Source organism: Nothobranchius furzeri, chromosome 14 (genome assembly GCF_043380555.1).
Source record: "Nothobranchius furzeri strain GRZ-AD chromosome 14, NfurGRZ-RIMD1, whole genome shotgun sequence".
Lineage (NCBI taxonomy): Eukaryota > Metazoa > Chordata > Actinopteri > Cyprinodontiformes > Nothobranchiidae > Nothobranchius > Nothobranchius furzeri.
In genome coordinates this window covers 26,421,221-26,439,274 of record NC_091754.1, presented here as the reverse complement: position 1 = coordinate 26,439,274, position 18,054 = coordinate 26,421,221, and the positions used below count along the sequence as shown (strand labels likewise).

Below are 18,054 nucleotides of genomic sequence, written 5' to 3'. Positions count from 1 at the left end.
CGAACTGCACCGCGATCCCATCCCATTGGAATGGAAGCGCTACTCGTGGTGCTAAATTAACACCAACCAAAAATAGCACCATCAGAACACTAAACAAAAGACTAACGACATCCAGCACAACGCTGGCAACAAAACACACTAGGGATGTCCCGTTCCAATATCGATATCGGAAGTAATTCAATATCGGCCCCAAACCAGTGTATTGGATTATATCGGACGGCATCAAAAATATATGATATAAGCAGTTCGTTAAGGTTCACATTGTTGCAACCAATGACTACGAAAAAAATGTCGTTTTTTTCATACTTACTGCTATTGGCTCTTGTTCTCGTATTGAGTAATATCACTTGATCAAGCCTTTCATACATTCCACACTATGAAATAGGTAAAAGTATGTATGATTTGTGCTGATATCATATCGGATTAATATCAGTATCAGTCAGTACTGAAGGCTGCAGTATCTGTATCATATTGGAAGTGAAACTTTGTATCGGGACATCCCTAAAACACACCAAAATAGAACAAGCAACTGGAAACCTGGCTACCCACAATGCACCACACCTGCTGCTTGTTCCGCAGACACTAGTGGCACTAGTGACCCCGCCCACTGCTGAAGTGACAAGAGATGAGGCTCATTGTGGGTAGCTGATTTTCAGTTGCTTTGTCCTTTATTGGTGTGTTTTGTTGGGGTTTTATTGCTAGGTTTGTGTTAGCTGTTGTTTGTCTCTTGTTCAGTGTTCCGATGGTGCTAGGGTTAGGGGTTCCATTCTGAGTGCCATTCTGCTTTTCATCAATGTGGCTCACAGTAATCTTGGGTTTCAGTGTGTTTGTTCATGCTGGATGCTAGCTTTGGCATACCCCCCCACGAAAAGGGAGCCTAAGTCACGCCCATCTACTTCCACATCATGGGTCCCTGGAAGAACGAAAAAAGGAATGCAAGTCAACGGGGCTAAAAACATTAATTTCCAATTCCGCTTGTTTTGTGCCGTGGACTTCACATATGACGTCCGTGAATTTTAAAGACACATTTTTATACCAAGAACGTGCTTATTTTCAAATGGGGGGGGGACGCTATTTTAGGTTTCGTGTGAAAATAAGTCCAGGACAAAAGTGACTCTTGACAAAAGTGACGTCATCAAACCAGACATGGAGAAAACTGAGGGAAAAGGGCTATAAGTTCAGCAAGCTTCCCACAGGAGGAAAGAACCATCATAAATCTGGTCATTTGGTAAGTATAAGCTACGTTAGGGGAGAGGAGATCATGTGGTGACGTGCCAATTTCTAGTTTGTAGTCATGCTAATTACGAACTTTTACAAGCTGATAAATTTCAAAGTGCGTGACTGGAGTGGTTGAAACACCCATCATTACTTTTCATTGAAATTGCAGTACAACATATGTGCGATCCAGGGTGTATGGCAAAGCGGATTAGAAAATTGTCGTTCTTCCAGGGACCCATGAGCCGACCGGAGAGGGAGGAGACTTGGGCTCCCTATTGTGTTGGCATAGCAAAACTGATGGCTGCTTTCTATGTTGAGGCAATGGGTTTAGTTATTGGCAGCTGTTAAAAATAATGAATAAAGTATCTTCAAATCTAACTTACTTACTTTTAACATAAAGTAATCAGTAAAGTAACTGAGTTACTTTTGGAAAGAGTAAACAGTAGTCAGTAATAGAATAACTATTTCAAGGTAACTGTGGCAACACTGGTAACGAATACAGCTGGAAATCTAAATATATATTTTATTTTGAAAGTTGGCAGATGCTGTTTGAATTCTGGAAACTAGGGCTGCACGATATTAGGAAAACCTGCGATATTCGATAACAGTGCTTAATATTACTATATCGATATTACTCACGATAAATGAACAGATACTAAAGTATGCAGTGTTGATGTCATCTGGCGTGTGATGTCTGCTCTGGGTTCAAAGCAAACAAAAACTAATGCATGAATTCCATTACAACATAACATTTTTATTGCAAAAATATGCAGCTGCAACTGCTACTGTATTAGCAGCAAAACAACAAACTGCATGCATGCAGTTTCTCAGTGACTTTAAAACATCACCATAACCATAAATCTTTTTCTGATGCTCCAAATACAGAAAAACATCCCTTACCAGGGTTTTTGAATAAATAAAAAAAATCAGAAAATAAGTTTAAATGTTAAATAATAGTTAACATCACTTAAATGCAACAGCAAATTCTCTCATTGCTACTGAACATTTTCTCCACTTATGTGGTTATGAGATAAGGCTGTTGCTGTAACTGGGAAGTGAACTGTGCTGGGCCAAACTAGGAGAATATTAAGATTTTCTGAGGGAAAAACAATTGTCTACCTTTCAGAAGAGGAACTGGCAAAAAAACTACATGGAAAATATGTGAAAACGTTTGTTTTTAACCCCAAATTGAGCAAGTTTACCTAGATCTTAAAAAGCAGCTCAGATGATGAAACTGCAACTATGATTCTGATAACAAGCTAACAAACTGAACTAGCTCCTCTAAGATAACTGGCTAGCAGAGCTTCTGACTGACAGTTTATGTGCAGCAGCAAATCAACTATCCTGATTAACAAGGTTATAAAAGCTCATAAATGAAAAATCACTTTGATGTGTGGGGGAACTTTTCCAGGCCCACTTTAGCAGGGTGGGACTGGGAGGAGAGTGCTGTAGCCTTTTAGCTGGAAGCTAACCGGACCCTGGGGCTAACGTCACCACCCGGTGGAACACTAGCGACATGGAGGTAGGTGGGTTGGTTCACCGGCACGTGTCGGAGTCAGCCCGGTTATTATCAGCTGCTTAATGACACCGAGCGGACTCACGTTCACGTTTGAAAGCAGCGCTGATTCTAGAAACCTCAGCACAAAGTGCGTTCGTTGCTCTGAGCCAGCATGACGAACAAGGGAAGCGAGCGGCAGCGGAAAGCAGGGGCGGAGCGGAGATAGTACAATTTTGGGGTAAGGGTCTACGTGGGGGGGGGGGGGGGTATTACGTGAATGGACCCATCTGATTGGCCGCATTTCAGAAGGGCTACATTTGACTGGTCAAATAATTCTTCTGCGTAAAAATACAGCTGGTTTACAGAAAGTTGATGTATGACACGGATGGAAATGTTTGAACCAAACATTTATCGCCGTTTTTGACGTGCTTTGCGATGGGCCTATCGCACGTCCTGTTATCGTGATGACGATAATTTTTCGATATATTGTGCAGCCCTACTGGAAACATAGCGCATAAAATATAGACTCAACGTTTAAGATTAGCGCAACACCATTTCTTGGACGTGTAAAGATGCAATGCTTTGGCTCTGAGTATAATTTTTATGTGTCACTCTTCTAGAAAGGGTCAAACTCAGCAGATCAGATCAAACCAGACAGGAAGTCAAATACTAAAGCAGTGGAAAACATCTGGAAACTTTCAAAATAAAAGTCATAGTAAATTTACAGTTGTTTTTCTGTAAAACTGCTGTGTTGCAGCTCTTCAGTCTTTTCTCTTTCACTGCCGTTTAGCCTCTGAAATGCTTTTTGTGGGAAGAGAGCACGTGGTAAAACGCGTCTATTACGTTAAGCGACGCGTTTACATCTAGTGGAAAGCCTGGTAAGAAAATATGACTAACCTGGAATATGAAGCCACTCATCCTGGGACTAGCAGACAACATAAGAAGGATGTGAGGGAAAAGCATCAGGTAGCGTTCATTCTTGTCCTAACAAATAAAAGGATGAATACATTTAGTAAATAATCCAGGCTGTGGATCTAAACCACACTAGTGGGTTTAATCACAGCTACAACTTAGCTTGCATCCACAAGGATAAATAAACAGGTAGAAGTAACATGAGCACCTCTGACATGGGGCTCTGGACTAAGACCTGGCTCATGTAGATCACAGAGCCCAGGGTCTTGATGTCGTCCCCCTCCCACAGACGGATGTTCTCAGTAAGAATCTGCAGCTCCAGCTCCTTTCGTTTCCTCACCTCCTGACACTGAGCCTGGTGTTACAAATACACAAAACACACACACCTGTTTATAGTTCAACCTAATCAGAATCAGAATCAGAAAAATTTTTATTGCCATTGTCAGTGAACAAACAATTCACAAACTAGGAACTTGCTTCGGTACTAACGTGCTACATATAACATGAATAATATAATTAAAAATAGAATAAAGTAGAATAAAATATAATAAACTAGCATAAAACTTTGCTATAAAAAAAGGCAGGTAATGGTAATATGGCCGATAATGTGACGGTATGTCAAGTACAGAAGACGATCATGGTTGTGTATTTATAAGCTGTTCACAAGTCTAACGGTAGATGGAAAGAAGCTGTTCTTATGGCGGGAGGTTCTGGTCCGGATGGACCGTAACCTCCTGCCTGAGGGAAGCGGCTCAAAAAGTCTGTGACCCGGGTGAGAAGGGTCAGCTGCTATCCGACCTGCACGCCCCCGAGTTCTGGAGACGTACAGGTCCTGGAGAGATGGAAGGCTGCAGCCAATCACCTTCTCAGCAGAGCGCACAATGCGCTGCAGTCTATTTTTGTCCCTCACTGTGGCTCCAGCGTACCACACAGCGATGGAGGAAGTGAGGATGGACTCAATGATGGCCGTGTAAAACTGCACCATCGTCTGGGCCGGCAGCTTGGCCTTTTTCAACTGCCGCAGAAAGTACATCCTCTGCTGGGCCTTTTTGAGCAGGGAGCTGATGGATGGCTCCCACCTAAGGTTATGAGTGATGGTGGTTCAGAGGAAGCGGAAGGAGTCCACAGTGGTGACGGGGGTGTCCGTCAGGACGAGGGGGAGAGCTGGTTAAATTACCTACACAACCTGACTTAATGACTTTAACAATTTTCGTCCGGTATCCAACTTACCATTTTTAAGCAAAATTTTAGAGAAACTTGTTTTAATACAACTTAACGATTTTATCAACCACCAACATGTCCTAGAGAAATTTCAGTCTGGTTTTAGGGTGAACCACAGCACTGAGACGGCCCTTCTGAAGATTTTAAATGATTTTAGAACAAATTATGATGCTCGGAGGGCAACAGTGTTGGTTCTGCTGGATCTAAGCGCTGCCTTTGATACAGTAGACCACACTATTCTTTTAACCCGTTTAAAACAGATCGGCCTCTCTGGTGTTGTTCACAGTTGGTTCACTTCCTACCTCACAGACAGGACTTTTATGGTGAGTCTGGATACCTGTTCCTCTGGGGTCCACAGCATCACATGCGGGGTGCCTCAGGGATCAATTCTAGGCCCAGTGCTTTTTAACCTCTATATGCTCCCTCTGGGCATCGTCATCAGGAGACACGGGGTGAATTTCCACAGTTACGCTGATGATACACAGTTGTACATCTCCATGTCTCCTGATGACGCACAGCCAATGGAAACACTTTTTAATTGCATTTTAGATATTAAATCATGGATGACTGAAAACTTTCTCCAGCTCAACCAGGGCAAAACTGAAGTTTTAGTCATCGGTCCTGAGGCCCAGAGAGAGAAACTTTTACCTAAACTACAGTCAATGTCTTTTTATCCATCACTACAAGTGAAGAATCTGGGCATTATTTTCGCCTCTGAGCTGACTTTTATTCCCCACATTAAAAACATCACAAAAATAGGTTTTTACCATCTTAAGAATATCGCCAGAGTCCGACCTATTCTCTCTCGGGCCAATGCGGAGACGCTAGTGCATGCTTTTATAACCAGTAGAATTGATTACTGCAATGCCCTGCTTTCTGGTCTTCCCAAAAAGAGCATCTCAGGTTTACAACTCTTACAAAACTCAGCAGCACGTGTCCTGATGAAGACCAGGAAGCGGGAGCACATCACTCCGGTTTTAAAATCACTGCACTGGCTCCCCGTATGTTTCAGGATTGATTTTAAGGTTCTTTTAATGGTTTTTAAGTGTCTTAATGGTCTTGGGCCTTCTTATCTTTCAGAACTGCTTTTACTGTATAAACCCTCGCTGTCTCTGCGCTCCTCTGGCAGCCGTCTCCTAGTTATCCCTAAAGTTAAGACTCACACCCACGGCGAGGCGTCCTTCAAGTATTACGGCCCTCGCCTTTGGAACGGGCTGCCGGAGGACCTCAGGTCCGAAGGGAACATCCAGGCTTTTAAGAATAGGCTCAAGACCCACCTTTTCAGCTTAGCTTTTAACTGATCACTATTTATCTATAAATACATATTTATCTCTTTTATTATTTTTATCATTTTATCTACATCTTAGTGTTTTTACATGATTATGTTTTCTTTTACTATCTTTATAATCACTTTTTATCAGTTACTTTTTATCATTATTAGCTTTTATTATTTTATATGTTATATATCTTAAATCCTCCAGTGTTTCCTCTGCGGAGCCCTCTGCCTTGAGGCCGGTGGTCAGGGGCGGCGGTGGCCGGGGCGCTCCCCGGGTAGTGCCCGGGCACTGGTGGGGGTTTCTGCCCTACGCCACTGGGCGTCATGGGCCGGTGTCTTGGCTGCTGCCGTGGATCTGTTGCTGCCAGGGCAGATGGCTCCGCTGATGATGTGTCGTTCATTACCTGACCCATCTGAACTCAGCCTATTGTTTACTCTGGTGTTCACGAGTGTGTGTGCGTGCGTGTGTGTGTGTGCATGGACGAGTGTGCGGGTGATTGTATGTCCACTTTTGGAAGTTGGGTGCGGGAGGGGAACTGTAATTTTTAATTGTTTTATACTTGGAGAGGGGGGCTGGGAATGTGGGATCTATGGGGCCATTTTAATCTGTAAAGCACTTTGAGTTGCATTTTTTGTATGAAAAGTGCTATATAAATAAAGTTGATTTGATTTGATTTGACATAACTGGAGAGGAAGTGTATTGAACTCACAGACAGATTTCTAAAAGCCACCATGCACTTCAGAATGTCTGGTCTGTCAGGATGACTCTCCTACAAAAACACAAACATGTAGCTTTTTAGACACAAAAATAAGATACAAACTAAAGTGCGTGTCCAAACACACACCTCCATATGTCTCTCCAGCTCTTTGAGTAAGGTGGGGTATTTGTCCAGTCTCATAAAGGGTTTACTGAGGCCCGTGGTCAGGGGAAGGATCCCAGGACTGACGGCACCGCGTCCCTCCATGAACTCCCCCAGGGCATCGCTGAAACCAGCAGAAAGGGAGGAATGAAAAAGAAAACATTAGAGATGAATCATTTGGAATATTTAGTCATTTTTATTAGATTTACAAGTCATTTTCAGATTGATTTCACCTTTTCAATTCATGCACAATTCAAAAATGTTGTATGTATTTTTTTTATTTACCACCACCATATCTAAAGAAAATGATAATATTGGGAATTTAATATGAATTTTTGCAGTTTAGAACACTTTCTCATACTTGATGCTGCATTAAAATTCACAGTTTCAATGAGTTCCAGCATTTGTTTTACAGGTCCTTCTAAAAAAAATAGCATATTGTGACAAAGTTCATTATTTTCTGTAATGTACTGATAAACATTAGACTTTCATATATGTTAGATCCATTACACACAACTGAAGTAGTTCAAGCCTTTTATCGTTTCTAATATTGATGATTTTGGCGTACAGCTCATGAAAACCCAAAATTCAGATCTCAAAAAATTTGCATATTTAATCCGACCAATAAAAGAAAAGTATTTTTAATACAAAAAAAGTCAACCTTCAAATAATTAGGTTCAGTTATGCACTCAACACTTGGTCAGGAATCCTTTTGCAGAAATAACTGCTTCAATGTGACGTGGCATGGAGGCAATCAGCCTGTGGCACTGCTGAGGTGTTATGGATGCCCAGGATGCTTTGATAGCGGCCTTAAGCTCATCCAGAGTGTTGGGTCTTGCATCTCTCAACTTTCTCTTCACAATATCCCACAGATTCTCTATGGGGTTCAGGTCAGGAGAGTTGGCAGACAATATGAGCACAGTAATACCATGGCCAGTAAAACATTTACCAGTGGTTTTGGCACTGTGAGCAGGTGCCAGGTCGTGCTGAAAAATGAAATCTTCATCTCCATAAAGCTTTTCAGCAGATGGAAGCATGAAGTGCTCCAAAATCTCCTGATGGCTAGCTGCATTGACCCTGCCCTTGATAAAACACAGTGGACCAACACCAGCAGCTGACATGGCACCCCAGACCATCACTGACTGTGGGTACTTGACACTCGACTTCAGGCATTTTGGCATTTCCCTCTGCCCAGTCTTCCTCCAGACTCTGGCACCTTGACTTCTGAATGACATGCAACATTTGCTTTCATCCGAAAAAAGAACTTTGGACCACTGAGCAACAGTCCAGTGCTGCTTCTCTGTAGCCCAGGTCAGGCGCTTCTGCCGCTGTTTCTGGTTCAAAAGTGGCTTGACCTGGGGAATGCGGCACCTGTAGCCCATTTCCTGCACACGCCTGTACACGGTGGCTCTGGATGTTTCTACTGCAGACTCAGTCCACTGCTTCCGCAGGTCCCCCAAGGTCTGGAATCGGTCCTTCTCCACAATCTTCCTCAGGGTCGGGTCACCTCTTCTCGTTGTGCGGCGTTTTCTGCCACACTTTTCCTTCCCACAGACTTCCCACAGAGGTGCCTTGATACAGCACTCTAGGAACCGCTTATTCGTTCAGAAATTTCTTTCTGTGTCTTACCCTCTTGCTTGAGGGTGTCAATGATGGCCTTCTGGACAGCAGTCAGGTCAGCAGTCGTACCCATGACTGCGGTTTTGAGTAATGAACCAGGCTGGGAGTTTTTAAAAGCCTCAGGAATCTTTTGCAGGTGTTTAGAGTTAATTAGTTGATTCAGATGATTAGGTTAATAGCTCGTTTAGAGAACCTTTTCATGATATGCTAATTTTTTGAGATCGGAATTTTGGGTTTTCATGAGCTGTATGCCAAAATCATCAATATTAGAAATGTAGCGTAATGGTTTATGGCTCTTTTATTAAAGAGGAACCATTCTACAGAATAATCTGGAATATTAATTTTTACAAATTAATAACCAAATGTTATAGAGATAAGAAGACTCAAAGGTTTTCATCGATAAACTGACGATAATATCCGTGTGTCTGTGTTTCAGTTCAATGAAAAGACAAGTTTGAAATTTAAGAGTTTTAATTCTTCAATTTAAACTAATGATTTGAAATGACAATCATAGGAAAAATAATCAACATTGGCAACCTTGTTGGACAATCTTTAACAGCTGATATTTTAAGCTTGCACAAATAGACCTTGTGTTGGATGTGCTAAGATTTGTGCTTTGGCTTGAACTACTTCAGTTGTGTGTAATGAATCTAATATATATGAAAGTCTAATGTTTATCAGTACATTAATGAAATGATATGCTAATTTTTTGAGAAGAACCAGTACTTTTTATATTTTAAAACCTTTCAAAGATTTGTTTTGAAAACAGACATTTATTTAGATTTCAGGCTGTGCTGCTTCCTGCTAGTTTTAGACAGAATAAATGTTTTTATATTTAATTTTTTTTTGCTTCCTCATCCTTAAAGATACAACATTTCTGGTTTTAAAACCTAAAATATAATTCCAACTCAACTCTAACCTAAAAAATTCCTTCAGCTTTATTTCAAGCACTAATAATTAACAAAACATGATTTCCCAATCTAAGACTGAAAATATAACTTTTGAAGTGAAAAGTTCCATAAATAAAGATTGTTAATTGCTACCAATAAAGGTTGTTTAGTGATAGTGTTTCAGATTTATTTAAAATAAAATAAAAAGTCTGATTGTGTTTTCTATGACCCAGAAGAAAGCTGATGTACCGGTGTTGGGTGAGCACATTCACTGCAGAGGGATGGTTGGAGCAATAACCAACATAGAGAGCCTTCATCTGTGGCATGAGGTTCAGGAAGAAGCTGCCTATTCTTTGCTGGCTTTCTGGAAGCCTAATTAAAAAAAAACACACATCAAACATAAAGAAATCATTTCCAAGTGAATTATGATGAGAAAAAAACAGAGTGGAGCAGAAATATGAGGTCCAAGTCTACTAAATGAGCTAGAAACAGCATTTAAAGCTGCTTTGCGGAGTTTTCCTCTTTCAGAAATTATGTATGATTTGTCAGAAATCCGTAAAAGTGATTACCCTATCATGTACTGTGATATAATATAAGCAATACATCTTTTTTTAATTTTTTGCTAAGCACGCCCCCTGCCTGGCAGAGCTCCGTGCAATAGGAAACTGAGCGCCGACCAGAACTAACCAATAGCGTTAGACGCTTCAAATGTAAGGAAAACCTCAGCTGATGCAGAGTTGATTAACTTTTCACAGACAAGAAAGTCTCTAAAATATAAATATATGAAAACACAACATGACATGAGAATAATACTCGTAAAACAACATGTTTTAGCTGTTTGTCGGCTACAGAAGCACATTTATAAACAGAAACATGAAGTCGCCATCTTAAAAAAAACAGAGGAACAGCGGTTTTGTGTGATACGCTTGTCAGCCACTAGATGGTGCCATTAAATAAGAGAAATACCTCGGAAAGAAGCTTTAAATGTGTTTATGGTTCAATCCAAAACCCTGTAGTGCATAAAACCCAACACAAGATGTCACTCTGCTTTATAAATGTGTTTTGGAGGGACTAACTTGGTGCTGTCCTCCAGGGATTGGACCAACATCTGCTGGAAGGTGCTGATCTCCTCAAGGTTCCCCAGGATCAGGGCCACGTCTGAGCTGCTCACTCTGGAGGGGAAAGTGATCGTTCAAAACCACAAAAGACTCACAGGGACATGTGAAAATAGGTCACATGGTCTGTTGCTTTCATTGCCAATTAAGAAAAGAACCAACATAGACTCAGTTTCTAGAAAAAGGTACATAAAAGAGACGATTATGTAAGCAAGTCCTACTTCTCGATGTTCTGAAGAGGCCGCAGGTAGTTTGTGAGGAGGCTCTGGAGGTCTTTGGAAAATTCTGTCTCAGTTTCTAAAATATTTTGTAAAACCTGTAACAAAAAGACAAAAAAACACCTAAGACAAGGGTTTCGTCAGGTTCAACTGCTTTTAGCTTTGTTGTTCACCTAATTATACTTTGATTACTTGAAAAGATTACAGTTAGTCAGAAGATAAGTCACAATATGAATGGATCATGTTCATGTGAATAAAGCTCGACAGTGCTTGGATTATAAATCACTCCATGTCCTTTATTATTCATTGATTTATCCCTGTCTTATTTACTGTGTAGAGGTATGGGGTAACACTTATAAAACATCTATTGTACCCTTGTCTATCATACAGAAAAGAGCCCTGAGAGTCATTCCCAATGTTAGATTTAGAGAACACACGTTATTTATATATTCAAAAACACTAAAATTTAAAGATTTACTTCAACTATATACAGCGACGTTCATGTATAAAGTGCATAGGAAATGATTACCAAACAAATTATTAATGCTATTTATAAAACCAGATAACGTATATAATTTCAGATACAAACTTAACTTTAGGCATACATATTTTAGAACAACATTAAAGTCATTTTGTATTTCTGTTACGGGTGTAAAAGCTTGGAATAAGCTAAGTGGGGATCTAAAGCAAAGTCCCTCATTGCATAAGTTTAAAGAGAAGAATAAAAGAATTATACTAATTAATTACATGGAGGAGGAAAAGTTGTAAGGGTGTCGCATTTGATTGTAATTGTCTATTGTTGGTGAACTGAGAGCTGTGAATATTGGGGGGGGGGGACATAAAAAAATTTCAATTTTGTTTGTGTGATTGAGGATAAAACATGTTATAAGAAAATGGCTATGACACTCAGTGTAGGGCAAATAATTTTTTGTTTTATCTTCCTTGAAATTCGATTTGGGGGGGATTATATAAGCTACCAGAGCTTCTTTCCCTTCCAATTGAACATGTTCTACACACACATATATATATATATATATATGCATATACACATATGTATGGGTTTCTTTTTGAATACTTTTTGAATACTTTAATTTGTCTATTGATTTACATGTTCAATAAAGAAAGAAATGAGAATGAGAATGTACAAATATGATAAAAATAAGAGTCTAAATCTGAGTTTTGCATGTCCTCCAAGCTAAACATAAAGCAAACCATCATAAAAAGCGCAAATAAACACAAAAATCTGTTTTAGAACCAAAACAAACACACATTCATCACTGTGAGAGACAGAAATCCTTGCTCACTCACGCACACCACGCTGCTTTGATCACATATTTGAGGAGACAGACCGACTCTCAGGGGAGATGATTAACAGACAAGATTGGAAGGAACAAAAAATCACGCACCACTTTCAGTTTCAATATGTCTAAATCAACGTTCTGGTGAAGAATGAAGGAGACTTTTATTATTTAGTGTTGCTTCCTTACCAAGTTATAGTAGGTCTTGCTGATTACAGATGTGTCGAAGCCTTTAGGTGGGCTCTTCAGGGTGCCAGACTTGGGGGACACTTGCTTATCTGTTATCAGAGAAGGAACTAATTACACATTTCTACTTTTACTCTATTTTACCTGAAGGTGAAATGTGTCTGCGACATCAACCTTTCACTATCGCTCAAATCAAACAGTGAATTTAATTATAGAGTAAAGATGAAGAATCAGAACTAGCTCGTCTATATTTCTCATCTCTGGAAATGTAGCTGCACAATATTCATAAAACTATGATAAATAACTCAATTTTTCCACAGATAAAACAAATAAATAAATCACATTTAATGTATTTGTCCATTTAACAACAGATCCCAAACAATAATGAACTCCGCAAGACACACGCGCGCACACGCACACACACACACACACACACACACGCACGCACGCACACAAAGTGTAACTAGAAGCTGTGCTTTCTCTTTTTAATTTCTGAGAATGCACATTATCTGCTTGCACTCCCTTCATCTACTGATGCCACGTGGCTTCTCGTTCTGTCACAGCAGCATAAAAACAGCAACCACAGCAGCCCTAAAGCAATTAGTGACACTGTTACTGTCACAAGACCAGGGACGACAACAAAAGCAGCTGTGATGCTGCGTACGATCGCCAAGTCAAATTTCACAAGATTTGCTCACAACAATACATTTTACAGAATCGTGCAAAGGCTGGAGGATTATTTACCCACATAATGAATCAATTATTCCCTGGTAACTTCAGAATAAGTTGTAAAGGAAACAGCCTGAGCAGAAATCCTTAGATTTCCATAGCTTTTACATTTCCACTGTGCATTCTCAATCAACATTTTAACTCTTATCAAAGAGCTGAGCTGAATCTTTACTAGTCATATTTAGGTGAATGTATTCGTAGCACCTACCAGAACCCTTGATTTCTTTCACATAGTTGCTAGGAAACCACCCGGTCCTCCCACTGAGCGACCCTTCCCACCAGCCTCCCTCCTCCTGACGAGTCACGTTGATGATGTCACCCTTATTAAAGGTGAGCTCATCCTCATTGGTCTGCTGGAAGTTGAACCGAGCCCTCACCAGCAGCTGCTGGCTGCTGTTTTCTGACATGTCCTGATTGAGGGAGGAGAGGATTTCCATCAGGAGAAACAAATGAAAACAGAAATTGTGTGTGTGTGTGTGTGTGTGTGTGTGTGTGTGTGTGTGTGTGTGTGTGTGTGTGTGTGTGTGTGTGTGTGTGTGTGTGTGTGTGTGTGTGTGTGTGTGTGTGTGTGCGTGCGTGTGTGTGTGTGTATCTTACCAGACTTCTAAACTGGTTCTGCAGCAGCTTGGAGGATCGGCCCAGTGAAGCCTGACAGGATAGTGACTCAAATGACTTGATGCGGTGGGCGGAAGAGTGGCGGGCGCACACCGAATCACTGCCAACACCAATATCTACACAAACATGTAGGAGTATAAATACACCAGTCTGCACCCACTCACGAACAACTTCCCTTTCTTTAATTAAAAGCATCCAGAGGTGCTTATATAAGAGTCGATGGGTCTATTTTGACAAACCTGCAGTCACTTTATTGAGCGTAACCAGACTGCTCAGCACCTTGGAGAAGTTCAGGCCCAGGAGCAGGTCACTGGCCTCGAACGGCTGTGGACAGACGACAGAACACAGAAGAAACAAATTACTTCCCCTTATAAGAGTCAGTCGGCAGATCCGTGACATCAGCCGACCCAGCGCCAACGCCGAGCAGTCAATCGATGAGTCTCACCATCATTCACAGACATGGTTCGGAAAACACAAGCTCAGCACGGCGTTTAGCTACAGCAGCTACACACTGCAGTCTTGTATCCTAGTGTTTCTCACAAAACTAAAGCCTCACACACAGGATTATTATTGTTGAGGGTCTGACCTCATGAGGAAATTACTATGCAGTGATTTTCTCCAAAATGACTGTGCTTAAATTGCTCTGAAAAGCAAATAATCACATCAGCGCCAAGAAACTTCATTTCCCATGATGCTTTGCACACGGAAGCATTGTGATGACGTCACCGCCTAATACCAGAAACACGATCTGCGGGAGGCGGGAGCTTGGAGCTTTCCCGCGACTTCAAAGACTATAAATCATGAATGAGACAAAGAAACCTCGTTCTTTTGCCCAGGATACCTGGCGGTAAGGACACGCTTATCGACGCTCCGACAACTTGAGCACGCGGAAGCTCTAAGTGCCAAGTTGAGCCACGGAACTGCTGGAAACTAAACTGCAAGCCCATCAGATCTGCTCGTTTCTGCTCCCCTCCAGCTGATGTTTGAGGACACAGAACTGCGGAGGGAAACAACAACTCCATCCAGCTCTCAGAAACGCTGTAAGTTATAACTCAGCACAGAAAGAAACTTTGCTGTCTCTGTCCAGCCCGTGGAGAAACACTCGTGAACGCCAAACAACGGAGAAAGCATCAAACCGACGGATGACGCCGGAAACTGCGGAGAAAAACGGAGAACCGTCAAGTCATAACAGCGGGGGACGCCTTGCTGCTTTGGTGATCAGGAAACTCATTTTTTTCTCTCCTTTTCTTCTCCCGTTTCCTCTATAGTCTCAAATAAGCAATAAACCGCGTCTATTGCTTAAAAAGTAGCTTCGTGTTTTCCTCTTTCGTCCCAAACACGTCCGTCGGGTCATTTTGAAAGAATAAACTGCTTATTGATCATTGTTTGGTATCTTAAAATGGTTTCTGTCATGGCCAGGCTGAAACTAAAAGATATTAATTTGTGATTAATCTTTTGTGTTGTTTCATGATCTTTTTAAATGTTTTGAGTGATTTAAGGTTAAGTTACTACTGATTCTAAGTGCTTTGGAAGTTAAAGTGCAAGTTGCCACCCACACTTTAGCCAGACAAAGGGGTCAGCCATCTTGTATTCAAGACTCCATTTTGAATCCATACACACGCACACACACACACACATACACACTACTCCTTTGTGAGAACAAAGGACCCCATTCATACATCCTCCATCACATGCAAACACATCCATCTTCAATCATATCACACGGTTATTATTCATCTATTCCACTGTTTATTCATTTGACAAATTGTTAATTAAACGTTATAAAATTCAGATTTTCGTCTCCAGTAGCTTTGTTGTGTCGAAGAGAAGTCTCTGCTCCAAGGATTCTACGAACTTCAAGAAAGACTGATAAGAGTTTTGGATTCAATTTTTCCCCGGAAAAAGGGGAATGGTGCCCCGTATATCTAAGAATATCTTAATTAATTAATAAATCAGTAAATATTTACATATTTACAGAATTTATTGAAGAATCCAAAAGTAAGTTAACGCTTGCGAATTGTTCGCTCCTAATAACCCCAACATTTTATTGGTGCAGCCCGTGTGAGGCTTGGATACACAGAGATTTCTATCCGGCACAAACAAACAAATAAATCCAAAGAGCTTGAATTAAAAATAATCCGTTGTTCAGCCTTGAACCAGCAACAGAGTGGTGCTGATTTCGCTGAGCAGGAAGCTGCATCGAACTCTCACCAGTAACTCAGTGCTTCTTTAAAGGTGCAACGTGTAAATTAATTCTGGTTGACCTTTTAGGTTAAAAATTCAGTTTTTCCTTAAAGGTGCAACGTGTAATTAATTCTGGCTAACCTTTTAGGTTAAAATTCAGTTTTTCCTTAAAGGTGCAACGTGTAATTAATTCTGGCTAACCTTTTAGGTTAAAATTCAGTTCCTCATTAAAGGTGCAGCGTGTAAGTAATTCTGACTAACCCTTTTAGGCTAAAATTAACTGCTAATTTAGCGACTTTAACTCACAGTGGCTATTATAACTAACTGAAACCTTCACTCAAAGACTGATAACACCCTGTTTGCTAATATTCTGAAGGAATAACTAGCATATTTAACACTGCAAGTGTTGTAAGACGTTGCTACGGCAACGCACCAGCTTTTGCTAAAATACTGAAAGGAATAGTATTTTAGGCGTTAGTCACGGCATTCCGTGCAATCTTAAAACGCTAAAACCTGTGCGCACAAAGGTTAATTTAGTGGTTTTTCTGCTACAAAGCTAGCAGTTGCTGCCCAAAAGGTGCAGCTTGAGCTATCTGCAGAAGCTCTACTAGGCTATTTTGGTTCGGTTGTTAAAAATGGAGGGACAGAGTAGTGAACTGACCAACTCCCAGCAACCAGGTGACGCTGCGGCCCACGACTATGAACCTGGCCTACTTTCTGGACAAATATTGTCCAAACTGGTCGCGGTTGCTCGAGAACCCGACTACCCTTCTAGGGATTTCACTGAAGAACAGCGTAGCGACGAGCTAGAAGCTGTAATTGATCAAATAGAAAACCCGGATAGTACAAAACCAATCCAGGTTCACTTAGCTAAGTTAGCCTTGATCCTCTATCAGAGAGAACTCCAACATGATCGAGAGATCATGAACCTCCAGAGTATGCTAGCTGAAAAACAGCGAAATGGAAGGCTGATCGAGGAAGACAACACCAGCACCGATTCTGGGGAAGATGGGGAGAAGACCCCGCCCCCCTCTGCTGATGACAACAGACAGTGGGAAGGGGGGAAACACCAGGACTCTCTGGACGGACGCACGCCGCAGGGGAGAGATGAAGCTTATCTGTCCCAACCTTCGGCCCCGTTCCCTACACACACTATAGGGCATTCAGGACCATCTAGGGGCCGAGGGCAATTCGCCCTCGAACCCCAGGTTGGACCACCACCCTCATCTTCACGGCCTTCTCAATCAGTGAGAAGTCGACCAGCTGAGCGGCACCTCTATTTAGACCGCTCCCCCAGTCCACAAAGGGTGCAAGGTGCCGATTGGGGTTATGCACCCCAAGCTGCACCTCAACCATCCACCCATCCTAGCTACTCCGGTATTCGGCATGCCGGTAACCAGCTGCAGGACAAAGCATCATACGCCAGTCCGTATCCGGACAAAGTGTATTACGCAGAAGCCCCAGTTGAAAGACGCAGGCTGCACTACGCAGACGTGCCCCGGGAGGAGGACCTCCCAAGACACCCACGTGACGTGCCAGCAGCCCGCCACAGCATGCCGAACCCCGATTTGGGCCCCAGGAGTCAACATTGGGAGCCCAGAGCACACCAGCGATATCCAGCGCCCTCTGAGACAGACCGTGGGTCAGAGTCAGAGGATGACGCGCCGTACCGTGAGTCAGGGCTCCGTGTACGTCAAATTGAATCGCTAGCTAAAGACATAGAACGCTTTGATCCTAACACCAATGAATCCAACGTCGACGATTATCTCAGGGAGATAGAACGTTGTCTGCTTGATCTTCCAGCACCCTCTTCAAGGGAAAAGCTCAAGCTAATTTGGAAAACCACATCTAGAACGGTGCACGGTTTCATGGAAACTCTACCACCTGACATTCGTGATCGGTACTCCTCGCTCTGCCGAGCGTTGAGAGATGAATACGCCACGTATGCAGACTCTGCGTCAGCTACAATGGGGGCCTTCTCCATCAAACACTGGAGAAACGAACCCCCCAGAGAGTATTATCGCAGACTCAAAAGTGCTTATTTCCAAGGTCGAAACGGCCCTGGGCTCGAGGAAGACCCTGCCTTCAGATCCCTGTTCATTCACAACCTGCACGAGTGTGTTCGATCCGAAGTCTCAATGTATTGTCGGATGAAAAAACTGACAACTCAGGAGATTAGGAGATATGCTCAACAGGCTTGGGAAGCCGGCGGAA

The 18,054-nt window shown here is 41.9% G+C and overlaps 1 protein-coding gene across 3 annotated transcripts in view; it reads right to left on the bottom strand.

The window, feature by feature from the left end:
* Positions 1 to 18,054, bottom strand: part of arhgef7a (Rho guanine nucleotide exchange factor (GEF) 7a) — a 50,008-nt gene that overhangs the window by 11,983 nt on the left and 19,971 nt on the right. For all 3 annotated transcript variants that reach the window (XM_054746794.2, XM_015966129.3, XM_015966130.3), the window contains exons 4-14: positions 13,896 to 13,980; positions 13,639 to 13,772; positions 13,250 to 13,451; positions 12,316 to 12,404; positions 10,832 to 10,926; positions 10,572 to 10,667; positions 9,745 to 9,867; positions 6,971 to 7,109; positions 6,836 to 6,895; positions 3,837 to 3,983; positions 3,614 to 3,700 (exon numbers count right to left, since the gene is read on the bottom strand). In XM_054746794.2, the coding sequence (XP_054602769.1) occupies positions 3,614 to 3,700; positions 3,837 to 3,983; positions 6,836 to 6,895; positions 6,971 to 7,109; positions 9,745 to 9,867; positions 10,572 to 10,667; positions 10,832 to 10,926; positions 12,316 to 12,404; positions 13,250 to 13,451; positions 13,639 to 13,772; positions 13,896 to 13,980 (1,257 nt within the window). The remainder of the gene's footprint in view (positions 1 to 3,613; positions 3,701 to 3,836; positions 3,984 to 6,835; positions 6,896 to 6,970; positions 7,110 to 9,744; positions 9,868 to 10,571; positions 10,668 to 10,831; positions 10,927 to 12,315; positions 12,405 to 13,249; positions 13,452 to 13,638; positions 13,773 to 13,895; positions 13,981 to 18,054) is intronic.